This window comes from Symphalangus syndactylus, chromosome 7, assembly GCF_028878055.3.
Source record: "Symphalangus syndactylus isolate Jambi chromosome 7, NHGRI_mSymSyn1-v2.1_pri, whole genome shotgun sequence".
Classification (NCBI taxonomy): domain Eukaryota; kingdom Metazoa; phylum Chordata; class Mammalia; order Primates; family Hylobatidae; genus Symphalangus; species Symphalangus syndactylus.
The window spans coordinates 88236727-88257742 of NC_072429.2; the positions used below are offsets into that span (position 1 = coordinate 88236727).

A 21016-nucleotide genomic window follows, 5' to 3' on the forward strand; every position below is an offset into this window, starting at 1 on the left:
TAATCTTTCCCAGACAAGCAACAGCTGAGAGAATTTATTACTACCAAACTGGCCCTACCAGAAGTGCTTGAGGGAAACCTAAACCTGGACACAAAAGGACAACATTACCATTATAAAAACACACAAAAGTATAGAAATCACTAGTAAAGCAAAAACACAAATGAGGAAGAGGAAGGAATCAAACTTTATCACTACAGAAAATCACCAAACCACAAGGACAAACACTAAGAGAAAAGGAACAAAGACTATACAAAACAACCAGAAAACAGTTAACAATGTGACAAGAACACAACTTCACATAGCAATAATAATCTTAGATGAAAATAGCTTGGATTCCAATGGGAGAATTATTATATTATATATATTATATTAATATAATTATAATATATTATATATTTATATATAATTATATCTTAGTATTATATATACCATTAGTATTATATACATAATATATTTTATTAATTTATTAATAATTTTATTAATTTATTAATTTTTAATAAAATTATAGACTGAATGGATACAAAAAAATTTGAGACCAAACTATATGCTGCCTACAAGAAACTTGCCTCACTCGTAAAGACAATCTGAAAGTGAATGGTAGAAAAAGGTATTTCATGCAAATGAAAACCAGAAAAGAGCAGGAATAGCTATATTTAGATAAAACAGACTTTGAGTCAAAAACTATTTTAAAAAGACAAAGAAGGACATTATATAATAATAAAGATATCAATTCAGCAAGAAAATGTAACAACTATAAATATATATGCACCAACACCAGTACAACCAGATATATGAAGCCAATATTATTAAATCTAAAGGGAGAAATCCCGACACAATCATAGTTGGGGACTTCAACACCCCACTCTCAGCATTGGACAGATTATCTAGACAGAAAATCAACAAAGAAATACCAGATATAAATTGCAGCACAGACCAAATGGACATAACAGACATTTACAGAACATTTCACCCAATAGCTACAGAATACACATACTTTTCATCAGCACATAGAATTTTCTCCAAGAATGATTATGTGTTAAAACACAAAAGAAATCTCAAAATATTTTTAAAAATCAAAATTCTATCAAGCATCTTGTCTGCCCATAATGAAATAAAATTAGACATCAAAACAAGAGGGACATTCAAAACTATGCAAATACATGAGAATTACACAATGCACTTGTGAATGACCAATAGTTGAAGGAGGAAATTAAGAAAATAAAATTTAAATTCCTTAAAACAAGTGAAAATACAAACACAAAATAACAAAATCTATGGGATATAGCAAACAAAGTATTAAGAAGCAAGTTTATTACAATAAATGCCTACATCAAAAAAGTAGGAAGATTTCTAATAAACAACCTAACATTATACTTCAAAGAACTGGAAAAGCAAGAACAAACCAAATCCAAAATTAGTATAAGGAAATAAGATCCAAGCAGAAATAAGCAAAATTGAGGTTAAAAACAAAATACAAAAGATCAATAAAGCTAAATGTTTGCTTTTTGAAAAGATAAACAAAACCAGCAAATCATTAGCTTCACTAAGAAAAAAGAAAGAATTCAAATAAATAAAATCAGAAATGAAAAAGGAGACATAACAATGGATACTACAGAAATACAAAAGATCATTAGAGAATACTATGAACAACTATATGCCAATAAATTTGAAAAACTAAAGGAAATGGATAAATTTCTAGACAAAACCTACCAAGATTGAACCAAGAAGAAACAGACAACTTAGACTGATAATAAGTAACAAGATGGAAACGTTATAGTCTCTCACCAAAGAAAAGTCCAGGACTGCAAAATTACTGTGATAACAAAACCAAAGACATTACAAGAAATAATAATGATAATAAACCACATGTGCAATGGAATGAATGTTTATATTCCCCCAAAATTCAAATGCTGAAATACTACCCCTTAATGTGATGTTATTAGAAGGTGGGGACCTTTGGAAGGAAATTAGTTCATGGGGGTGGAGCTCTCATGAATGTGATGAGTTCCTTATAAAAGGAACCCCAGAGCCCTTTCTTGGCCTCTTTCTACCATGGGAAGATACCACAACAAGTCAGTAGTCTACAACCCAGAAGAAGGCACTCATCAGTACTGGACCACATTGGTGTCCCCTTCACAATTGCAGCCTCCAGAACTGTGAGAAATTAATTTCTGTTGTTGATAAGCTCCCAGTTTATGGTACTTTCTTATAACAGCCTTATAAACTAAGACAACAGGCCAATATCCCTCATGAATTTAGACGCAAAACCTTTGGCAAGTTAAATCCAACAATGTATAAAAATGGTAATACATCATGACTAAGTAAGATTTCATGTTTACCTTAACATTTCAATCAAATCACCATATCAACAAGCCCAAAAAGAAGTACGTATGATCATCTAATTAAATGTGGAAAAAGCATTTGACTATTCCAAAATCAATCCCAATAAAAATTCTCAGCAAACTGGGCATAGAAGGGAACTTCTTGATTTGATAAACAACATTTACAAAAACCTAAAGCTAACATCATGTTTTGTGGTTAAAGACTGAATAGGATAGTTTCCTCCTAAGATCTGAAAAAATAATGTTCACTCTCATCACTTCTAAGATTTTACAGAAAGATTCAGCCATTGCTATAATGTAAGAAAATGAAATAAAAGTTGTCTAAATTGGGAAAAAGTAAAACTGTCTTTCTTACAGATGACATTATCATTTATTTAGAAAATTGGATGGAATCTACCCTTTTAAAAAGGCACTAAAACCAATAAGTGAGTTTAGCAACATTGCTAGGTACAAGATCAATATACAGGCCAAGTGCATTGGCGCACACCTGTAAACTCATTGATTTGGGAGGCAGAGACAAGAGATCACCTGAGACCAAGAGTTTGAGACCAGCCTGGGCAAAATGGCAAGATTTCATCTCTACTACAAATTTAAAAATTAGTCAGGCATGATGGTGTATACCGTTAGTCCCAGCTACTCAGGAGGCTGAGATGGGAGGATTACTTGAACCCAGGAGGCCAAGGCCACTGTGAGCTATGATTGCACCACTGCACTCCAGCATGGGCAACAGAGTGAGACACTGTCTCTAAAAATAAATTAACATAAAATAAAATATTAGAAAAAAAACAAAGACAACCCAGGACTGAATAGTTCACTACTGAATTCTACCAAATCTTTAAAAAGGAATACCAATTCTTCCCAAACTATTTCATAAAATTGAAGCATGGGAAATTCTTACTAACTCATGATACCAGGCAAGCATAACCCAAATAGTAAAGGCAAAAAGCAACACAACAACCAAAAAAAAAGAAAATTAAAAGAAAAAATGCCAATATATCTGATGAATATAAACACAAAATCCTCAATAAAATACTAGCAAACAAAATCCAACAACACATCAAAAAGACAGTACACCATGACCAAGTGGAATTTATGCCAGAAATACAAGGATGCTTTAACATATGCAAAACAATAAACATCATATATCACATCAATAGAATGAAGAATAAAAACCATGTAATTTTCTCAATAGATGCCCAAAAAAGCATTTGTTAAAATTCAGCCTTCCTTCATGATAAAAACTCTCAACAAATTAGGTATAGAAGGAAAAAAGTACCTCAATATAATAAAGGCCATATATGACAAACCCACAGCTAACACCTTCCTGAACAGGGAAAGACTGAGAGCTTTTCCTCTAATAACTGTAAAAAGACAAGGATGCCTACTTTTAGCATGTTTAGTCAACATAGTACTGGACATACTACTCAGAGCAAGTAGACAAAAGAAAGAAAGAAAATGCATCCAACACACCCAAATTGGAAAAAAAGAAGTCAATTTTACTTGGTTTACAGATGACATGCTCTTACGTACAGAAAAACTAAAGACTCCACCGAAAACCTCTTAGAACTGATAAAATAATTCAGTAAAGTTGGAGGATAAAAAATCAATATAAAAGATCAGTAACATTTCTTTACATGAATAATAAACTATCTGAAAAAGAAATCTAGAAGGCAATCACATTTATAATAGCTGCAATAAAATCTAAAAATAAATTTAACAAAGAAGGTAAAGATCTTTGCAATAAAAATTACAAAACATTGATGAAAGAAATTGAAGGGGATACAAACAAATGTAAAAACATCACATGCTCATGGATTAGAATAATTAATATTGTTAAAATGCCATACTACCAAAAGTAATCTACAAATTCAGTGTAATCTAGATCAAAATACCAATGATGTTCTTCACAGAAATAGAAACAGCAGTCCTGAAATTTGTATAGAACCAAAAAAGACCCCAAGCAGACAAAGCAATCCTGAGCAAAATGAACAAACCTAGATGAATCACACCAGCAGACTTCAAAATGTATTCAAAGCTATAGTAAGCAAAACAGCATGGTGCTGTACTAAAAATAGATACATGGACTAAGGGAACAGAATAGATAACCTAGAAGTTAATCCATGCATCCAAAGACAACTGATTTTTTTTATTATACTTTAAGTTCTAGGGTACATGTGCACAACGTGCAGGTTTGTTACATATGTACACATGTGCCATGTTGGTGTGCTGCACCTGTTATCTCATCATTTACATTAGGGGTATATCTCCTAATGCTATCCCTCCCCCCTCCCCCCACCCACAACAGGCCCCAGTGTGTGATGTTCCCCACCCTGTGTCCAAGTATTCTCATTGTTCAATTGCCACGTATAAGTGAGAACATGCGGTGTTTGGTTTTCAGTCCTTGTGATAGTTTGCTGAGAATGATGGTTTCCAGCTTCATCCATGTCCCTACAAAGGACATAAACACATCCTTTTTTATGGCTGCACAGTATTCCATGGTGTTATATGTGACACATTTTCTTAATCCAGTCTATCATTGATGGACATTCGGGTTGGTTCCAACACTTTGCTATTGTGAATAGTGCCACAATAAACATATCTGTGCATGAGACAACTGATTTTTAATAAAGATACCAAGAAAACTCTTTGGGGAAAGGCTACTCTTCAAAAAATGGTGCTGGGAAAACTGAATATTCATATGCAGGGGAATGAAACTAGACACCTATCTCCCATCATATACAAAACTTAACTCTAACTGGATCAAAGACATAAATGTAAGACCCCAAAATATAAAACTATTAGAAGAAAGCAGAGAAAATGTTTCAGTACATTAGCCTGAAAGAAAAAATTAAAATAAGACCTCAAAAGCATAGGCAACAAAAGCAAAAATAAACAAATGAAATTATATCAAACTGAAAAGCTTCCTTACAGCAAAGGAAGCAATCAACAGAGTGAAAAGACAACCTACAGAATGTGAGAAAACATTTGCAAAGTATTCCTTCAACAGGTGATTAATATCCAGAATATATAAGGAACTCAAAGATCTCAGCAGCAAAAAATATAATTTTTTAATTTTTAAAAAATCTGATTTAAAAATGGGCATATGATCAGAAGACCCGTTTCTCAAAAGAAACATATTAATGGCCAATAAATATATTAAAAATCTACTCAATGTCACTAATCATCAGGGAATTGCAAATCAAAACTACAATGCACTATCATTTCACCACAGTTAGTATGGCAATTATCAAAAAGACAAAAAGTAACAAATGCTGGTGAGACTGTGGAGAAAAGGGAACTCATACACTGCTAGTGGGAATGCAAAGTAGTAGAGCCACTATGGAGAACAGTATGGTGCTTTCTCCAAAAATTACAAATAGAACTACCAAATGAGTCAGCAGTCCCACTACTGGGCATTTATTGAAAGGAAAGGAAATCAGTATATCGAAGAGACATCTGCACCCCCATGTTTACTGAAGTACTATTCACAATAGCTAAGATATGGAATCAACCTCAATGTCCAATAACAGATGAATGCATAAAGAAAACATGTTATATATACACACTGGAATAATATTCCACCATAAAAAATGAAATTCTGTTATTCATGGCAAAATGGGTAGAACTGGAGGACACTATGTTAAGTAAAGTAAGCCAGGAAGAGTTAGACTGCTCATGTTCTCATTCATATGTGGATGCTAAAAAATGTTGATCTCACAGAAGTAAAAAGTAGAACAGAAAATACTAGAGGCTGAGAAGGGTAGGAAGGAGGGAACTACAGAGGGGGATTTGCTAAAGAATAAAAAGTTAGGGCGATAAGAGAGGTAGGTTGTTGAGTACAACCATACAGTTAGATAAAATGTATAAATTCGCTCATTGGAAAGTAGAGTATACAGTGATTATAGTTAAAAACCATGTACTGTATATTTCACGGTAGCTAAAAGAGATGATGATTTGTTCCCAAAACATGGAAATGACAAATACTCAAAGTGATATTGATCATTATACATTTTATGCATGTAGCAAAATATCACCTGTACCCATTAACGTGTAAAATATTATGTATCAATGTGAATTTTTTAAATTTTAAATGAATACAAAATTACATCTAGATGGGGCAATAAATTCTAGTCTTCTATACCAATGTCAGATGACTATAGTTAACAATAAATATACTTACAAAAGCTAGAAGGACGATACTGAATGGTCACAACACAGAGAAATAATAAATGTTTGAGAAGATGGATATGCTGATTTTCCAAATCTGATCATTATATATTATATGTACTAAAACATCACTATGTAACCGATGAATATGAATATATAATTATTATTCATCAAGTTAAAAATTAAATAAATAGTTATTTTTAAAATGTGAATGCTAATGATATTGGGGACACCAGGTATAGCACATCCTGTCACTAATGGATGACTTCCTGACTTGGTAGACTGATGAAGCAAAATACTAGGTAGTGAATTATGTAGGCTGCTCTCTGGACATTAGATATTCTGTTCATCATGGGCTCAGCATGCATTAGTTATTTTCTCTCCTTTAAGCCATGTGCTTTTATGACTCCCAGTAGTATCAGTAAACTGTATTTTCAATCCTTCACATCATGTTCTTTCTCTTCTTTCCAGGTCATTGCACATGTTTATCCCACTGTCTAGAATACTTGTCCCTCCCTTTTATTCTTGTTTTCCTTCCAAATTACTTGGCCACATCAACTTACATGTCCGGTCTCAGCTTAAGTACATTTCCTCCACAAGGCCTTTCTGAATTCTTGGACAAAATTAAAGGCCTCTCCCCGACATGTTCCAATAGTTCCCTCTACTTCCCCTTTCATAGTATTACCTCTCTTGTAATTAGCTGTTTAATCCTGTGACTTTATCCTTTACATTGTAAATCCCATCAAATTCACTGTTGACATTTAGCAGCTGGAATATTTCCAGACATGTGGTTTTAAAGAATTGACTCATAAACTCTCTTTGTTCTGTTTTGTTCACTGGAGATAATACACACCACTCAGTGTAAGATTATTTTAGTAATAGTGCTATGAGAAACAAGAAGCTGCATACAATAGTATACACATATATTTATATGCATAGGTGCTACAAGAAAGGCAACCTGAATAGCTCTTTTCTTTGATAGGTGATACGGGGTCACACCTGACAAAACTGTAAGGTCTAAACAACCCATTCCCACTCTCCAGTCCCTCCTTTTATCATTCTTTATCCCCAAACCACTGGCGACTCATATCCTTATCTTACACTTCAACTAAGCATTTCCCTTTTGTTCAACATCTATCCCTCAAAAAAATCTGAGAGCTCTTGTACCACCATTTCCACACTTTAAAAAAATATAATAAAGTGTTTATGTAGTACTAGCTCATTTGGTCACCTATATTTGAACCAATATAACCAGATTTTCAACATACAGATTTAAAAAATAATTTCTTAAGAAAATTAACTCTGTATCATAAAACTACATAAGATCAAAATCTGGATCACGATGATAAAACTTTGTGATGACAACTACTTTAGACTGTATAAGTACTAGTTGACTTTGATTGCTTGTTATAAGCCAGATTCTCTGTTAAACACTATACATGGATTATCTCATTTAATCCCCTACATCAACTCTATGAGGTCCGTACTCTTCTCTCCTCATTTTATTTTTTTATATTAAATAAAATTATGAAACAATCTTAAAACTTCTGATTCAATGTTTAATAAAGTAAACATTATATTAAGGACTCACAAAATCAATAGCTCTTTGGGGTCCTTAATACATTTTTATTATTATTATTATTATACTTTAAGGTTTAGGGTACATGTACACAATGTGCAGGTTTGTTACATATGTATACATGTGCCATGTTGGTGTGCTGCACCCATTAACTCGTCATTTGGCATTAGGTATATCTCCTAATGCCATCCCTCCCCCCTCCCCCCACCCCACAACATTCCCCGGTGTGTGATGTTCCCCTTCCTGTGTCCATGTGTTCTCATTGTTCAATTCCCATCTACGAGTGAGAACACGCAGCGTTTGGTTTTTTGTCCTTGCGATAGTTTGCTGAGAGTTTCCAGCTTCATCCATGTCCCTACAAAGGACATGAACTCATCATTTTTTACGGCTGCATAGTATTCTATGGTGTATATGTGCCACATTTTCTTCATCCAGTCTATCATTGTTGGACATTTGGGTTGGTTCCAAGTCTTTGCTATTGTGAATAGTGCCGCTATAAACATATGTGTGCATGTGTCTTTATAGCAGCATGATTTATAATCCTTTGGGTATATACCAAGTAATGGGATGGCTGGGTCAAATGGTATTTCTAGTTCTAGATCCCTGAGGAATCACCACACTGACTTCCACAATGGTTGAACTAGTTTACAGTCCCACCAACAGTGTAAAAGTGTTCCTATTTCTACACATCCTCTCTAGCACCTGTTGTTTCCTGATTTTTTAATGATCTCCATTTTAACTGGTGTGAGATGGTATCTCATTGTGGTTTTGATTTGCATTTCTCTGATGCCAGTGATGATGAGCATTTTTTCATGTGTTTTTTGGCTGCATAAATGTCTTCTTTTGAGAAGTGTCTGTTCATATCCTTCGCCCACTACACTGCATGTTCTCACTCATAGGCAGGAATTGAACAATGAGAACACATGGACACAGGAAGGGGAACATCACACACCGGAGAATGTTGTGGGGTGGGAGGAAGGGGGAGGGATGGCTTTAGGAGATATACCTAATGCTAAATGATGAGTTAATGGGTGCAGCACACCAACATGGCACATGTATACATATGTAACAAACCTGCACATTGTGTACATGTACCCTAAAACGTAAAGTATAATAAAAATTTAAAAAATGTATTAAGGACCCCAAAGAGTCCTTAATATAATGTTTACTTTATTAAACATTGAATCAGAAGTTTTAAAATTGTTTCATGATTTTATTTTAAAGATTAGAAATTGAGTTCAAGAATGAGTAAGGGACTTGGCTAAGATCACCCTGGCTAAGATCACCCTATTAGTAGAATGCTGATCTGGGACTCAAACCAAGGAGGTCTGACCGCACAGCTCATCTGATCACATAGCACTTCTCAATAATAAGAAAAGTCAAACTTTTACAACTACCACCTAACCAAATAAGTTTTATCAATTTTGCAATGAATTCACCTGCTGGTAATTGGATGTCTTATAAAAATACAAGTTTTTTATTTTCAACAAATATTTTTCTATAAGAAAATGTTTCAACCACAAACATTTTATGACATGAGTTGGTGGCACTTTGTCTAGAGCTGCAACTTTCTCTTCTGTTTGAATTTATTAATATAAACATGATGCTGCAAGTACTAAAATTGAATCATCACTTGGTTCCTTATTTGTTTTTTTCAAAAGTTTTACAGATGGTTTTTATTTAAGAGAGTACACTTCAATAAAGAGAGGACTGCAGCAACATTCACTGTACTATGAACATCTGAAAATGTTTTGTGAGTAATTTTAACCAACTCAAGATTTTCCACTTTTTTAACAGATGTAGTGAATAGTAAATTTAACCTGTGCATCATGCCAAATATTTTTTGCATTATGGAATAGAATTAACAGCTTTGAATACTAATGGTAAATTATGAGTCACATGAATAATGCATTAATATTAATTATTCAGTCACAATTCATGTCTGATGACCATTTTGCTTGCCTTACACAGTGCCATGAATGCCCTCAGCAGTCAGGTGAGATGACCCCCAGGAAGAGGGGTTCTGTATAGAGAAGAAGTCCAGTAGGAATCTTCAGAAACCTCCAACCACATGCCTTCTTAGAAAATCAGCATGCAGAAGCCTGCCACACAGAAGCCCTCCATGGCCAACAGGTGTTACTTAGAGAAGCAAAGCCTTCCCTACAGGAAATCAAACACAGGGAGGGACAAAGATCATAAGCAATTAGGAAAAAAGGGGCATTTGTCCTTCTTCCCTTCTTATCCTTGACACCAGACAATTTAGGTCTTAAAAAGAGAAGAGGAAGAAGTATCCCAGAATCAGACTTTTCACCCCCTACACCACACACACACGCACATATACACCCTTTTCACCTGGTGTATTAGTCCATTTTCACGCTGGCTATGAAGAAATACCCGAGATTGGGTAATTTATAAAGAGAAAATATTTAATTGACTTACAGTCTCGCCAGGCTGGGGAGGCCTCAGGAAACTTACTATTGTGGCAGAAGGCACCTCTTCACGGGGCAACAGGAGAGAGAAGTGCTGAAGAAAGGGGGAAAAGCCCCTTATAAAACCATCAGATCTCACGAGAACTCACTCACTATCATGAGAACAGCACAGAGGTTGGCCCCATTATTCAATTATTTCCCACCAGGTCCCTCCCACAACATGTGGGGATTATGGGAGCTACAATTCAAGATGAGATTTGGGTGGGGACACAGCCAAACCCTATCATTCCACCTCTGGCCCCTCCCACATCTCATGTCCTCACATTTCAAAACACAATCGTGCCTTTCCAACAGTTCCCCCAAAGTCTTAGCTCATTCCAGCATTAAACCAAAAGTCCAAGTCCAAAGTCTAATCTGAGACAAGGCAAGTCCCTTCTGCCTATGAACCTATAAAATGGAAAGAAAGTTAGTTACTTCCTAGAAACAATGGGGGTAGAGGCATTTAGTAAATGCACCCATTCCAAATGGGAGAAATTGGCCAAAACAAAGGGGCTACAGTCCCCATACAAGTACAAAATCCAATAGGGCAGTCATTATGCCTTAGAGTTCCAAAGTGATTTCCTTTGATTCTATGTCTCACATACAGGTCATGCTGATGCAAGAAGTGGGCTCCCACTGCCTTGGGAAGCTTCACCCCTGTGGCTTTGCAGGATACAGTCCCCCTTCTGGCTGCTTTCACAGGCTGGCACTGAGTGTCTGTGGCTTTTCCAGGTGCACTGTGCAAGCTGTCAGTGGATCTACCATTCTGGAGTCTGGAGGACAGTGGCCCTCTTCTCACAGCTCCACTAGGCAGTACCTTAGTGGGGACTCTGTGTGGGGGTTCTGACCCCACATTTCCCATCCACACTGCCCTAGCAGAGGTTCTCCATGAGGGCTCCACCCCTGCAGCAAACTTCTGCCTGGACATCCAGGCATTTCTGTACATCCTCTGAAATCTAGGGGGAGGTTCCCAAACCTCAATTGTTGACTTCTGAGTACCCACCGGCTCAACACTCTGTGGAAAACACCAAGGTTTGGGGCTTGCACCCTCTGAAGCAATGGCCCAAGCTGTACCTTGGCCCCTTCTAACCATGGCTGGAGCTGAAGCAGCTGAGACACAGGGCACCATGTCCTGAGGCTGCACAGAGCAGGGGGACCCTGGGCCCAGCCAGGGAAACCATTTTTTCCTCCTAGGCCTCCAGGCCTGTGATGGGAGAGGCTGCCATGAAGGTCTCTGACATGCCCTGAAGACATTTTCTCTATTGTCTTGGTGATTAACATTCAGCTCCTTGTTACTTATGAAAATTTTTGCAGCCAGCTTGAATTTCTCCCCAGAAAAGGGGCTTTTCTTTTCTGTCACATCATTAGACTGCAAATTTCCCAAACTCTTTTGTTCTGCTTCTTCTTGAAAGACTTGCCACTTAGATATTTCTTCCACCAGATACCCTAAATCATCTCTCTCAAGTTCAAAGTTCCACAGATCTCTAAGGCAGAGGCAAAATGTCCCCGGTCTCTCCACTAAAGCATAGCAAGAGTCATCTTTGCTCCAGTTCCCAATAAATTTCTTATCTCCATCTGAGACCATCTCAGCCTGGACTTCATTGTCCATATCACTATCAGCATTTTGGTCAAAGCCATTCAACAAGTCTCTAGGAAGTTCCAAACTTTCCCACATTTTCCTGTCTTCTGAACTCTCCAAGTCTCTAGGAAGTTCCAAACTTTCCCATATTTTCCTATCTTCTTCTGAGCCCTCCAAACTATTCCAACCTCTGCCTGTTACTCAATTCCAAAGTTGCTTTCACATTTTTGGGTATCCTTATAGCAGCACCCCACTCCTAATACCATTCTTTTGTATTATTATGTTCTCACACTGCTATGAGAAAATACCCGAGACTGGGTAATTTATAAAGAAAAGAGGTTTAACTGACTCACAGTTCCACATGGCTTGGGAGGCCTCAGGAAACTTACAATCATGGCAGAAGGCACCTCTTCACAGGGCGGCAGGAGAGAGAAGCCCCAAGCAAAGAGAAGAAAGCCCCTTATAAAACCATCAGATCTCATGAAAACTCACACACTACTATGAGAACAGCATGGAGGTAACCAGCCCCATGATTCAATTACCTCCCATCAGGTCCCTCCCACAACAGGTGCAGATTATGGAAGCTACTATTCAAGATGAGATTTGGGTGAGGACACAGCCAATGCATATCACATGGATATCATCTGATCATCTTTCATGACTCATCTCAGCTCTCTCATTATTCTCTAGGAAACTACCTCTTCCAAGTTCCAATTCCACTCCCCACCTGCCTCCTATCCCCCTAACAACTCCATTCCTAAACTCTCTTTTAGATGCCCTTTTACAGTTCTTCCCCATCCTACCTCTATTATACCACTTAGCAGCCCCTGCCACACTAAATTCTGTCCAATTTATCTTACCTGTCTTTCCTTTAAACTATAATCTTTTTTTGAAAACAGAGGCTGTATTTTTTTTCTCATCTTTGTATCTCTAGTGCCTAATGCAGTGTCTGGAATTTAGAAGGTGCCTAAATATTTGTTGAATGAATGAATAATGACTGTTAAGTCAAGGGTAGTTTAAGACACTTTTTATCCTGATATTTATCATACTCTACATAACCATCATGGTGACTTCCCAGAATTTCCTCCCAGAGTCTCTTCTGTTTTCATTCACTCTGTAAGTAACCTAATCCACCATTCCCCTGGCTTCAGTAGTCACATGTATGACTCTGACTGTGGATGACTTCCAAATCTATATCACTGTCTTTCATCCAAACTCCAGATGCACATTTCCAACTGCTACTGAACATTGTCATTTGGATTCTTATTCTAAAACCACTCATTTCCTTCCCCCTCATGTTTTCTCTTTCTCCAGCTCTAGTTGACAAAATCATCATCTGTGCTTTCATGTTAGAGACCTTGGAATCTTCCTTGATGCCTTCCACTCCAGCACCACCCTTAACCAGACACCTAATTCTGTCAGTTTTTCCTTTTATATCTTTCTAATTTTCTTCGTCTCAGCCACTGTGGTCTGAATGTTTGTGTCTTCCAAAATTCGTATGTTGAAATCCTAACCCCAAGGTGCTGGTATTAGGAGGTGGAGCCTTTGAGAGGCAATTAATTCACGACGTAAGAGCCCTATGAATGGGATTAGTGCCTTTATCAAAGAGGCCTAGGGGAGCTTGTTTGCCTCTTCCACCATGTGAGAACACAGCTAGAAGGTGCCATCTATGAGGAACAGACCTTTACTAGACATCAAATCTTCCAGTGCCTTGATCTTAGACTTTCCAGCCTCCTCAGCTATAAGAAATAAATTTATCTTGTTTATAAGCTATGTAGACAATGATATTTTGTTATAGCAGCCCAAGGAGACTAAGAAATCATTAATCTTTCATTTCTGATGCTTGATCTCTTGCATGGGCTATTCTGAAAGCTTCTTAGATATTTTCCTTAATGCTAATCAAACAACTTTATAGTCTCTTTTCATCATAGTGATACCTTCCTATTTGAGTGTCATGCTGGCATTGTGGATATAATGGTGAGTTAGACAGACTCCTTGCTTCCATGTAGCTAAAATAAGAGCTAAGCTCTTTAGAGTCATGCACAGGGCCCCATATGGTCATATGCTAATCGTTCTTCTAAAACTATCTCTCTTCATTATTCAGCTCACATTTTCTGCTAACATATTTCTGCTCACACACTCACTGAAGTATTTTATTTCTTCATAAAACTGTGTGTCTCAAAATCCCTCTGCCTGGGATTCTCACTTATACCTATACATTTTTACCACCTGATCAATGTCTACACATTCTTCATGACACAATGTAAATGTCATCTCCCAATGAAGCTTTTTTTGAAGTTAATCTTTCTTCTTCCATGTTTTCATAGAATTCTGGACCTGCTTCTATTATAGTATTGGTTACACTATGCTGCAATTGTGAATATATGCAAGTCTGTTTTAGCCCTTTTGACACCGAGCTCTTCCAGGGGAGACTCAATTATCCTTATATCTGTGCAGAATCTAGCACACTGTTTGTTACATAGCAGATAGTCAATACTTATAAATAGTGATGAATGAATAAACAGAAGAGCAAAAGCAAATATTCATTCTGTCTTTCTTATTCCTGATTCAGAAGTAAAAAGCAGAAGGTTTAAACAATGGGTCTATTCATTCTTTAGCTTGTAATTTGTGTCATTTTTTTAAGATAAAGTTAATGGCACAACTAAATTTTAAGGATGTGTTCAATGTTTTAATAAAGGCTTATTTTATCCATTGCAATAACAAATATGTCCATTTCTTTGCATAATATACCATAAAACAATAAATTGCAGATGGAAGACTAAAAGTGTCTTTCAAAATGATAAATGCGCCTAGTGAAGTGAAATATGTGCTGGCCTTTCTTAATCCTACTCTGCCCAAGCAAGCTGCAAGCACTGGACATGACATTTTTCTGCTCTGAGACTCAGATACATCATCTGTAAACTGAGCAGGATGGACTCCGGCTCCTTCCACTCTAATAATCAATAACACTAAAATACTTCAAAGAATCACCAGAAATGCCGCCAATGCATAAAAATGAATACAAAGCTACAGACAGGAGAAACCCACTACAGGGCATCCTTGACTAAAGCAAACATGACTACACATAGCAAGAAGGCTGCAGTAAGTTAATTTGAAGTATGCCAAGGGATTCTGGCTGAAATTCCAACAAATAAATGCAACTGTTCTAAGTGTGAGTGCACAGGAGAAAGACACAGAATGAGACTGCTGAAGCTTTAAAACGTCTGAAATAATGTGAATCTCACAGGATTCAATCAAATGACACAGAGAGGCAAAGTATTTAAAGACTTAGAGACAAGGAACTAAAAGCACCTGACTATATCATAACCTTTTTCCATCCCCTTCTGACTTGATAAAGTGGAAACTTATAAAATATTCTGATTGCATATAGTTTCAAAGACTTGCTTTGCAAAGTAATAGTCCTGGTTTTTTGTTTTATTTTAGCCAAAGCCTGCTTTGTTTTTCTTCATTAATATATATGAAGGTGAATGGGGAAAAGAAGAATATCAGAAGGAGCGTTCATCTTATTAAGCTACATAGATTTGCCAATCTCAAGAATTAGTTACACATCTAAATATTTCTGGGTCAAATGTTCTAACCTGCAGACTTGCATCAGTTTGTTCACTTGAGTTTCCCCCCTTCGTCTCCCACATGTCATGCTCTGTTCCCCTAACAGCTGCTCTGTTTTGCCACTCTGTTGGTTTCTAAGTTACTCTGCCTGTGACTGGCTGTGATCTGAGAAGATGAAGAATAGATGGAAGATGAAGGGAGCACTAGAGCAAAGCAAACCAGCTGCCAGAGGAAGATGTGTCACTGCAATGTACGTAAAAACAGACACTAGAGACAGAAAACTTTTGAATGTCTGCTGGAACAAAGATTGTAGAAGGTGGAAAACAGGAATTAGCACCAAATCTCTAAAACCATTGTTACAAATTCTGTGTTCTGATCAACTTTTGAACAAGGCAATTCCATTCCAATTTAATTAGAGGGAAATGATTACTTAAAAGCATCAAGAGCAAGAAATAACTAAAACCAGAGCAGAACTGAAGGAAATAGAGACACAAAAAACCCTTCAAAAAATTTATGAATGCAGGGGCTGGTTTTTTGAAAAGATCAACAAAATTGATAGACCACTAGCAAGACTAATAAAGAAGAAAAGAGAGAAGAATCAAATAGATGCAATAAAAAATGATAAAGGGGATATCAGCACTGATCCCACAGAAATACAATCTACCATCAGAGAACACTACAAACACCTCTACTCAAATAAACTAGAAAATTTAGAAGAAATGGATAAATTTCTCGACAAATACACCCTCCCTAGACTAAACCAGGAAGAAGTTGAGTCTCTGAATAGACCAATAACTGGCTCTGAAATTGTGGCAATAATCAATAGCTTACCAACCAAAAAGAGTCCAGGACCTGATGGATTCACAGCTGAATTCTCCCAGAGGTACAAGGAGGAACTGGTACCATTCCTTCTGAAACTATTCCAATCAATAGAAAAAGAGGAAATCTTCCCTAACACATTTTACGAGGCCAGCATCATCCTGATACCAAAGCCTGGCAGAGACACAACCAAAAAAGAGAATTTCAGACCAATATCCTTGATGAACATTGATGCAAAAATCCTCAATAAAATACTGGCAAAACGAATCCAGCAGCACATCAAAAAGCGTATCCACCATGATCAAGTGGGCTTCATCCCTGGGATGCAAGGCTGGTTCAACATATGCAAATCAATAAATGTAATCCAGCATATAAACAGAACCAAAGACAAAAACCACATGATTATCTCAATAGATGCAGAAAAGGCCTTTGACAAAATTCAACAGCCCTTCATGCTAAAAACTCTCAATAAATTAGGTATTGATGGGATGTATCTCAAAATAATAAGAGCTATCTATGACAAACCCACAGCCAGTATCATACTGAATGAGCAAAAACTGGAAGCATTCCCTTTGAAAACTGGCACAAGACAGGGATGCCCTTTCTTACCACTCCTGTTCAACATAGGGTTGGAAGTTCTGGCCAGGGCAATCAGGCAGGAGAAGGAAATAAAGGGTATTAATTAGGAAAAGAGGAAGTCAAATCGTCCCTGTTTGCAGATGACATGATTGTATATCTAGAAAACCCCATTGTCTCAGCCCAAAATCTCCTTAAGCTGATAAGCAACTTCAGCAAAGTCTCAGGATACAAAATCAATGTGCAAAAATCACAAGCATTCTTGTACACCAATCACAGACAAACAGAGAGCCAAATCATGAGTGAACTCCCATTCACAATTGCTTCACAGAGAATAAAATACCTAGGAATCCAACTTACAAGGGACATGAAGGACCTCTTCAAGGAGAACTACAAACCACTGCTCAATGAAATAAAAGAGGATACAAACAAATGGAAGAACATTCCATGCTCATGGGTTGGAAGAATCAATATTGTGAAAATGGCCATACTGCCCAAGGTAATTTATAGATTCAATGTCATCCCCATCAAGCTACCAATGACTTTCTTCACAGAATTGGAAAAAACTACTTTAAAGTACATATGGAACCAAAAAAGAGCCTGCATCGCCAAGTCAATTCTAAGCCAAAAGAACAAAGCTGGAGGCATCATGCTACCTGACTTCAAACTATACTACAAGGCTACAGTAACCAAAACAGCATGGTACTGGTACCAAAACAAAGACATAGATCAATGGAACAGAACAGAGCCCTCAGAAATAATGCCGCATATCTACAACTATCTGATCTTTGACAAACCTGACAAAAACAAGCAATGGGATAAGGATTCCCTATTTAATAAATGGTGCTGGGAAAACTGGCTATCCATATGTAGAAAGCTGAAACTGGATCCTTTCCTTACACCTTATACAAAAATTAATTCAAGATGGATCAAAGACTTACATGTTAGACCTAAAACCATTAGAAGAAAACCTAGGCAATACCATTCAGGACATAGGAATGGGCAAGGACTTCATGTCTAAAACACCAAAAGCAATGGCAACAAAAGCCAAAATTGACAAATGGGATCTAATTAAACTAAAGAGCTTCTGCACAGCAAAAGAAACTACCATCAGAGTGAACAGGCAACATACAGAATGGGAGAAAATTTTTGCAACCTACTCATCTGACAAAGGGCTAATATCCAGAATCTACAATGAACTCAAACAAATTTACAAGAAAAAAACAAACAACCCCATCAAAAAGTGGGTGAAGGACATAAACAGATACTTCTCAAAAGAAGACATTTATGCAGCCAACAGACACATGAAAAAATGCTCATCATCACTGGCCATCAGGGAAATGCAAATCAAAACCACAATGAGATACCATCTCACACCAGTTAGAATGGCCATCATTAAAAAGTCAGGAAACAACAGGTGCTGGAGAGGATGTGGAGAAATAGGAACAGTTTTACACTGTTGGTGGGACTATAAACTAGTTCAACCATTGTGGAAGTCAGTGTGGCGATTCCTCAGGGATCTAGAACTAGAAATACCATTTGACCCAGCCATCCCGTTACTGGGTATATACCCAAAGGACTATAAATCACGCTGCTATAAAGACACATGCACACGTATGTTTATTGCGGCACTATTCACAATAGCAAAGACTTGGAACCAACCCAAATGTCCAACAACGATAGACTGGATTAAGAAAATGTGGCACATATACACCATGGAATACTATGCAGCCATACAAAATGATGAGTTCATGTCCTTTGTAGGGACATGGATGAAACTGGAAACCATCATTCTCAGTAAACTATCGCAAGGACAAAAAGCCAAACACCGCATGTTCTCACTCATAGGTGGGAATTGAACAATGAGAACACATGGACACAGGAAGGGGAACATCACACTCCGGGGACTGTTGTCGGGTGGGGGGAGGGGGGAGGGATGGCATTAGGAGATATACCTAATGCTAAATGATGAGTTAATGGGTGCAGCACACCAACATGGCACATGGATACATCTGTAACAAACCTGCACATTGTGCATATGTACCCTAAAACTTAAAGTATAATAATAATTTTAAAAAAAGAGTGACAATGATGTTTTTCCAAAAGGATTTTCTGTCTTTTAACAGAAAATGTTAATGTCTTCAAGAAAATAAAATTTAATCAATAAATTACATTAAATCAGAAACAAAAATAGTTTGTAAATAATGTGCATTATAATTGGTTAAAAGAGCTTTAAAAAGTATTTGGCCCCCTCTGATTCTATGGAATTGATATGCAAGAGAAATTCCTATCTTTGAAAGTAATAATAATATACAGTAATATGAAAATAGCTGATTGAGATTATAAGGAAGTTATTCATATCAAATATTTTCAAAGCAGGTGAGAAAATAATCTTTGATACCACAGTAAAATTGAAAACAAACAGGATGGGTTTTTAAAAACAAATCTTAGTAACACGGACTCCAAAAAGGAATTCCAGATATTTTTGAGATATGCAACATGATTCTTTTAAGGTCTTCTGAGACCACCTGTCCCAAAACAAATGTCAACTTTCTGAATGCATCTGAAAAATGTTTCAAGCAACAGAAGATAATATGCATATTTTCAATTCATTTTCCCCTGGTCTTTTCTAACTTCACATGGTAAGGAAACCTTATTTTCTAGGCACACCTACTATAAAGTATGCATGAATGAGCCAGGGTGTCTGCAGGGTCCCTAAAAGACAATCCTGCTTTTCTTCTTTCCTTCAAACTTCAGCCTAATTTTTGGCTCAGTTCACGGGGAGCTTCATTCTATTATTTCTCTACTGGCATACCCTAGTATTCAACTAAAGATTGGAATCTTACCTGGAGCTCTCTCCCGCTTTCCTACAGTCCTGAGGGTGGGATCTTGCTCCCACTGTCGTGAAGGAATAACGAACGGTCCTGCCAGACTTCACACCAGCACCAGGCTCCAAAACCTTACCCTGCCAAACCACACCACACAAGGCCTCCCACCCAGTGAGCTCCCTGGTAGCACTGGCAGTTTGAGCCACACTGGCCTCTAACTTATTCGTTTATACATTTATAGTCAAGTCAGTTTCTGAGACTTATCCAGTCTTAGGTCAGTTCCCACCCCCTCGGCCCTGAAATGCTTCCTCTTATCCAACAATAACTTCAATATGAGAAACATGCATTTTAATTAAAAATTAAATTTATGCTCTTAATGGCCCATCTGCTAATTATCTTTCTTCTGTTCCATCATCTCAGCTCTCTTCCCTGAACAAGAACCTCAAAAAACGCATAAACATATTCGCAGGTTGTGATTCTGTAGAAGAGGGGAAGCATTCTAAATCCTGATCCAAATTTTCTTCAGATAATTGGGACAGTGAGTTAACTGACTACTTGAGGAGCCACTCCAGGATCCCCCACCTGTGTGGTCCACAGATGTAACAGCTGGGCCAGGTCAGCCTACTGACAATCTACTATCGCAGCTGGCCTTAGGCTGCAGTGAGCCTCTCTCTTAAAACTGCCGGTTGTTTCCAACCACTTCCTGGAGTGAGCCCCAACGCCATGTCCAAGCATAAACTAACCCGACACCCAGAAACTCTGGCTTTTCCCACCACTTCCAGGTTCCAATGAAGCAACTCCCCATGAGGCATGCAATCTGAGTTCTCCAACAGCTGCTCAGAGGAGGTTGGTCTGCTTAATGCCCTGGAGGAAAAATATTAACCAAGGAGGAACAGGAGATTACAAGAAGATGTCAGATAAATTATTTTGCCTGCCTCCCCTCTAATCCAAATAGATTTTTCTAAGACAGTGATTTCAGGTGACCACTCCAGAAATGTCCTATGTGACCAAGCAATCAGCTGTGTCACCTATAAGAATGTAACCAGCTGAGTAGCACACTATCTGGTATTTGCTCTTCTTCCTCCATG

General features: G+C 37.3%; 1 protein-coding gene across 6 annotated transcripts in view; it reads right to left on the reverse strand.

The window, feature by feature from the left end:
- The window catches only part of LOC134737225 (uncharacterized), a 133510-nt gene that overhangs the window by 37192 nt on the left and 75302 nt on the right, over nucleotides 1-21016 (reverse strand). Inside the window, exons 1-2 of one of the 6 annotated variants that reach the window (XM_063643409.1) lie at nucleotides 10564-16035; nucleotides 10056-10248 (exon numbers count right to left, since the gene is read on the reverse strand). The exons of 4 other annotated variants lie outside the window; for them this stretch is intronic. In XM_063643409.1, coding sequence (XP_063499479.1) covers nucleotides 11020-12231 — 1212 coding nt within the window. In that variant the 5' untranslated portion in view covers nucleotides 12232-16035 and the 3' untranslated portion in view covers nucleotides 10056-10248; nucleotides 10564-11019. Of the gene's footprint in view, nucleotides 1-10055; nucleotides 10249-10563; nucleotides 16036-16536; nucleotides 16699-21016 lie in introns of those variants that run through there. One more of the 6 variants, XM_063643415.1, reaches the window with a different exon arrangement.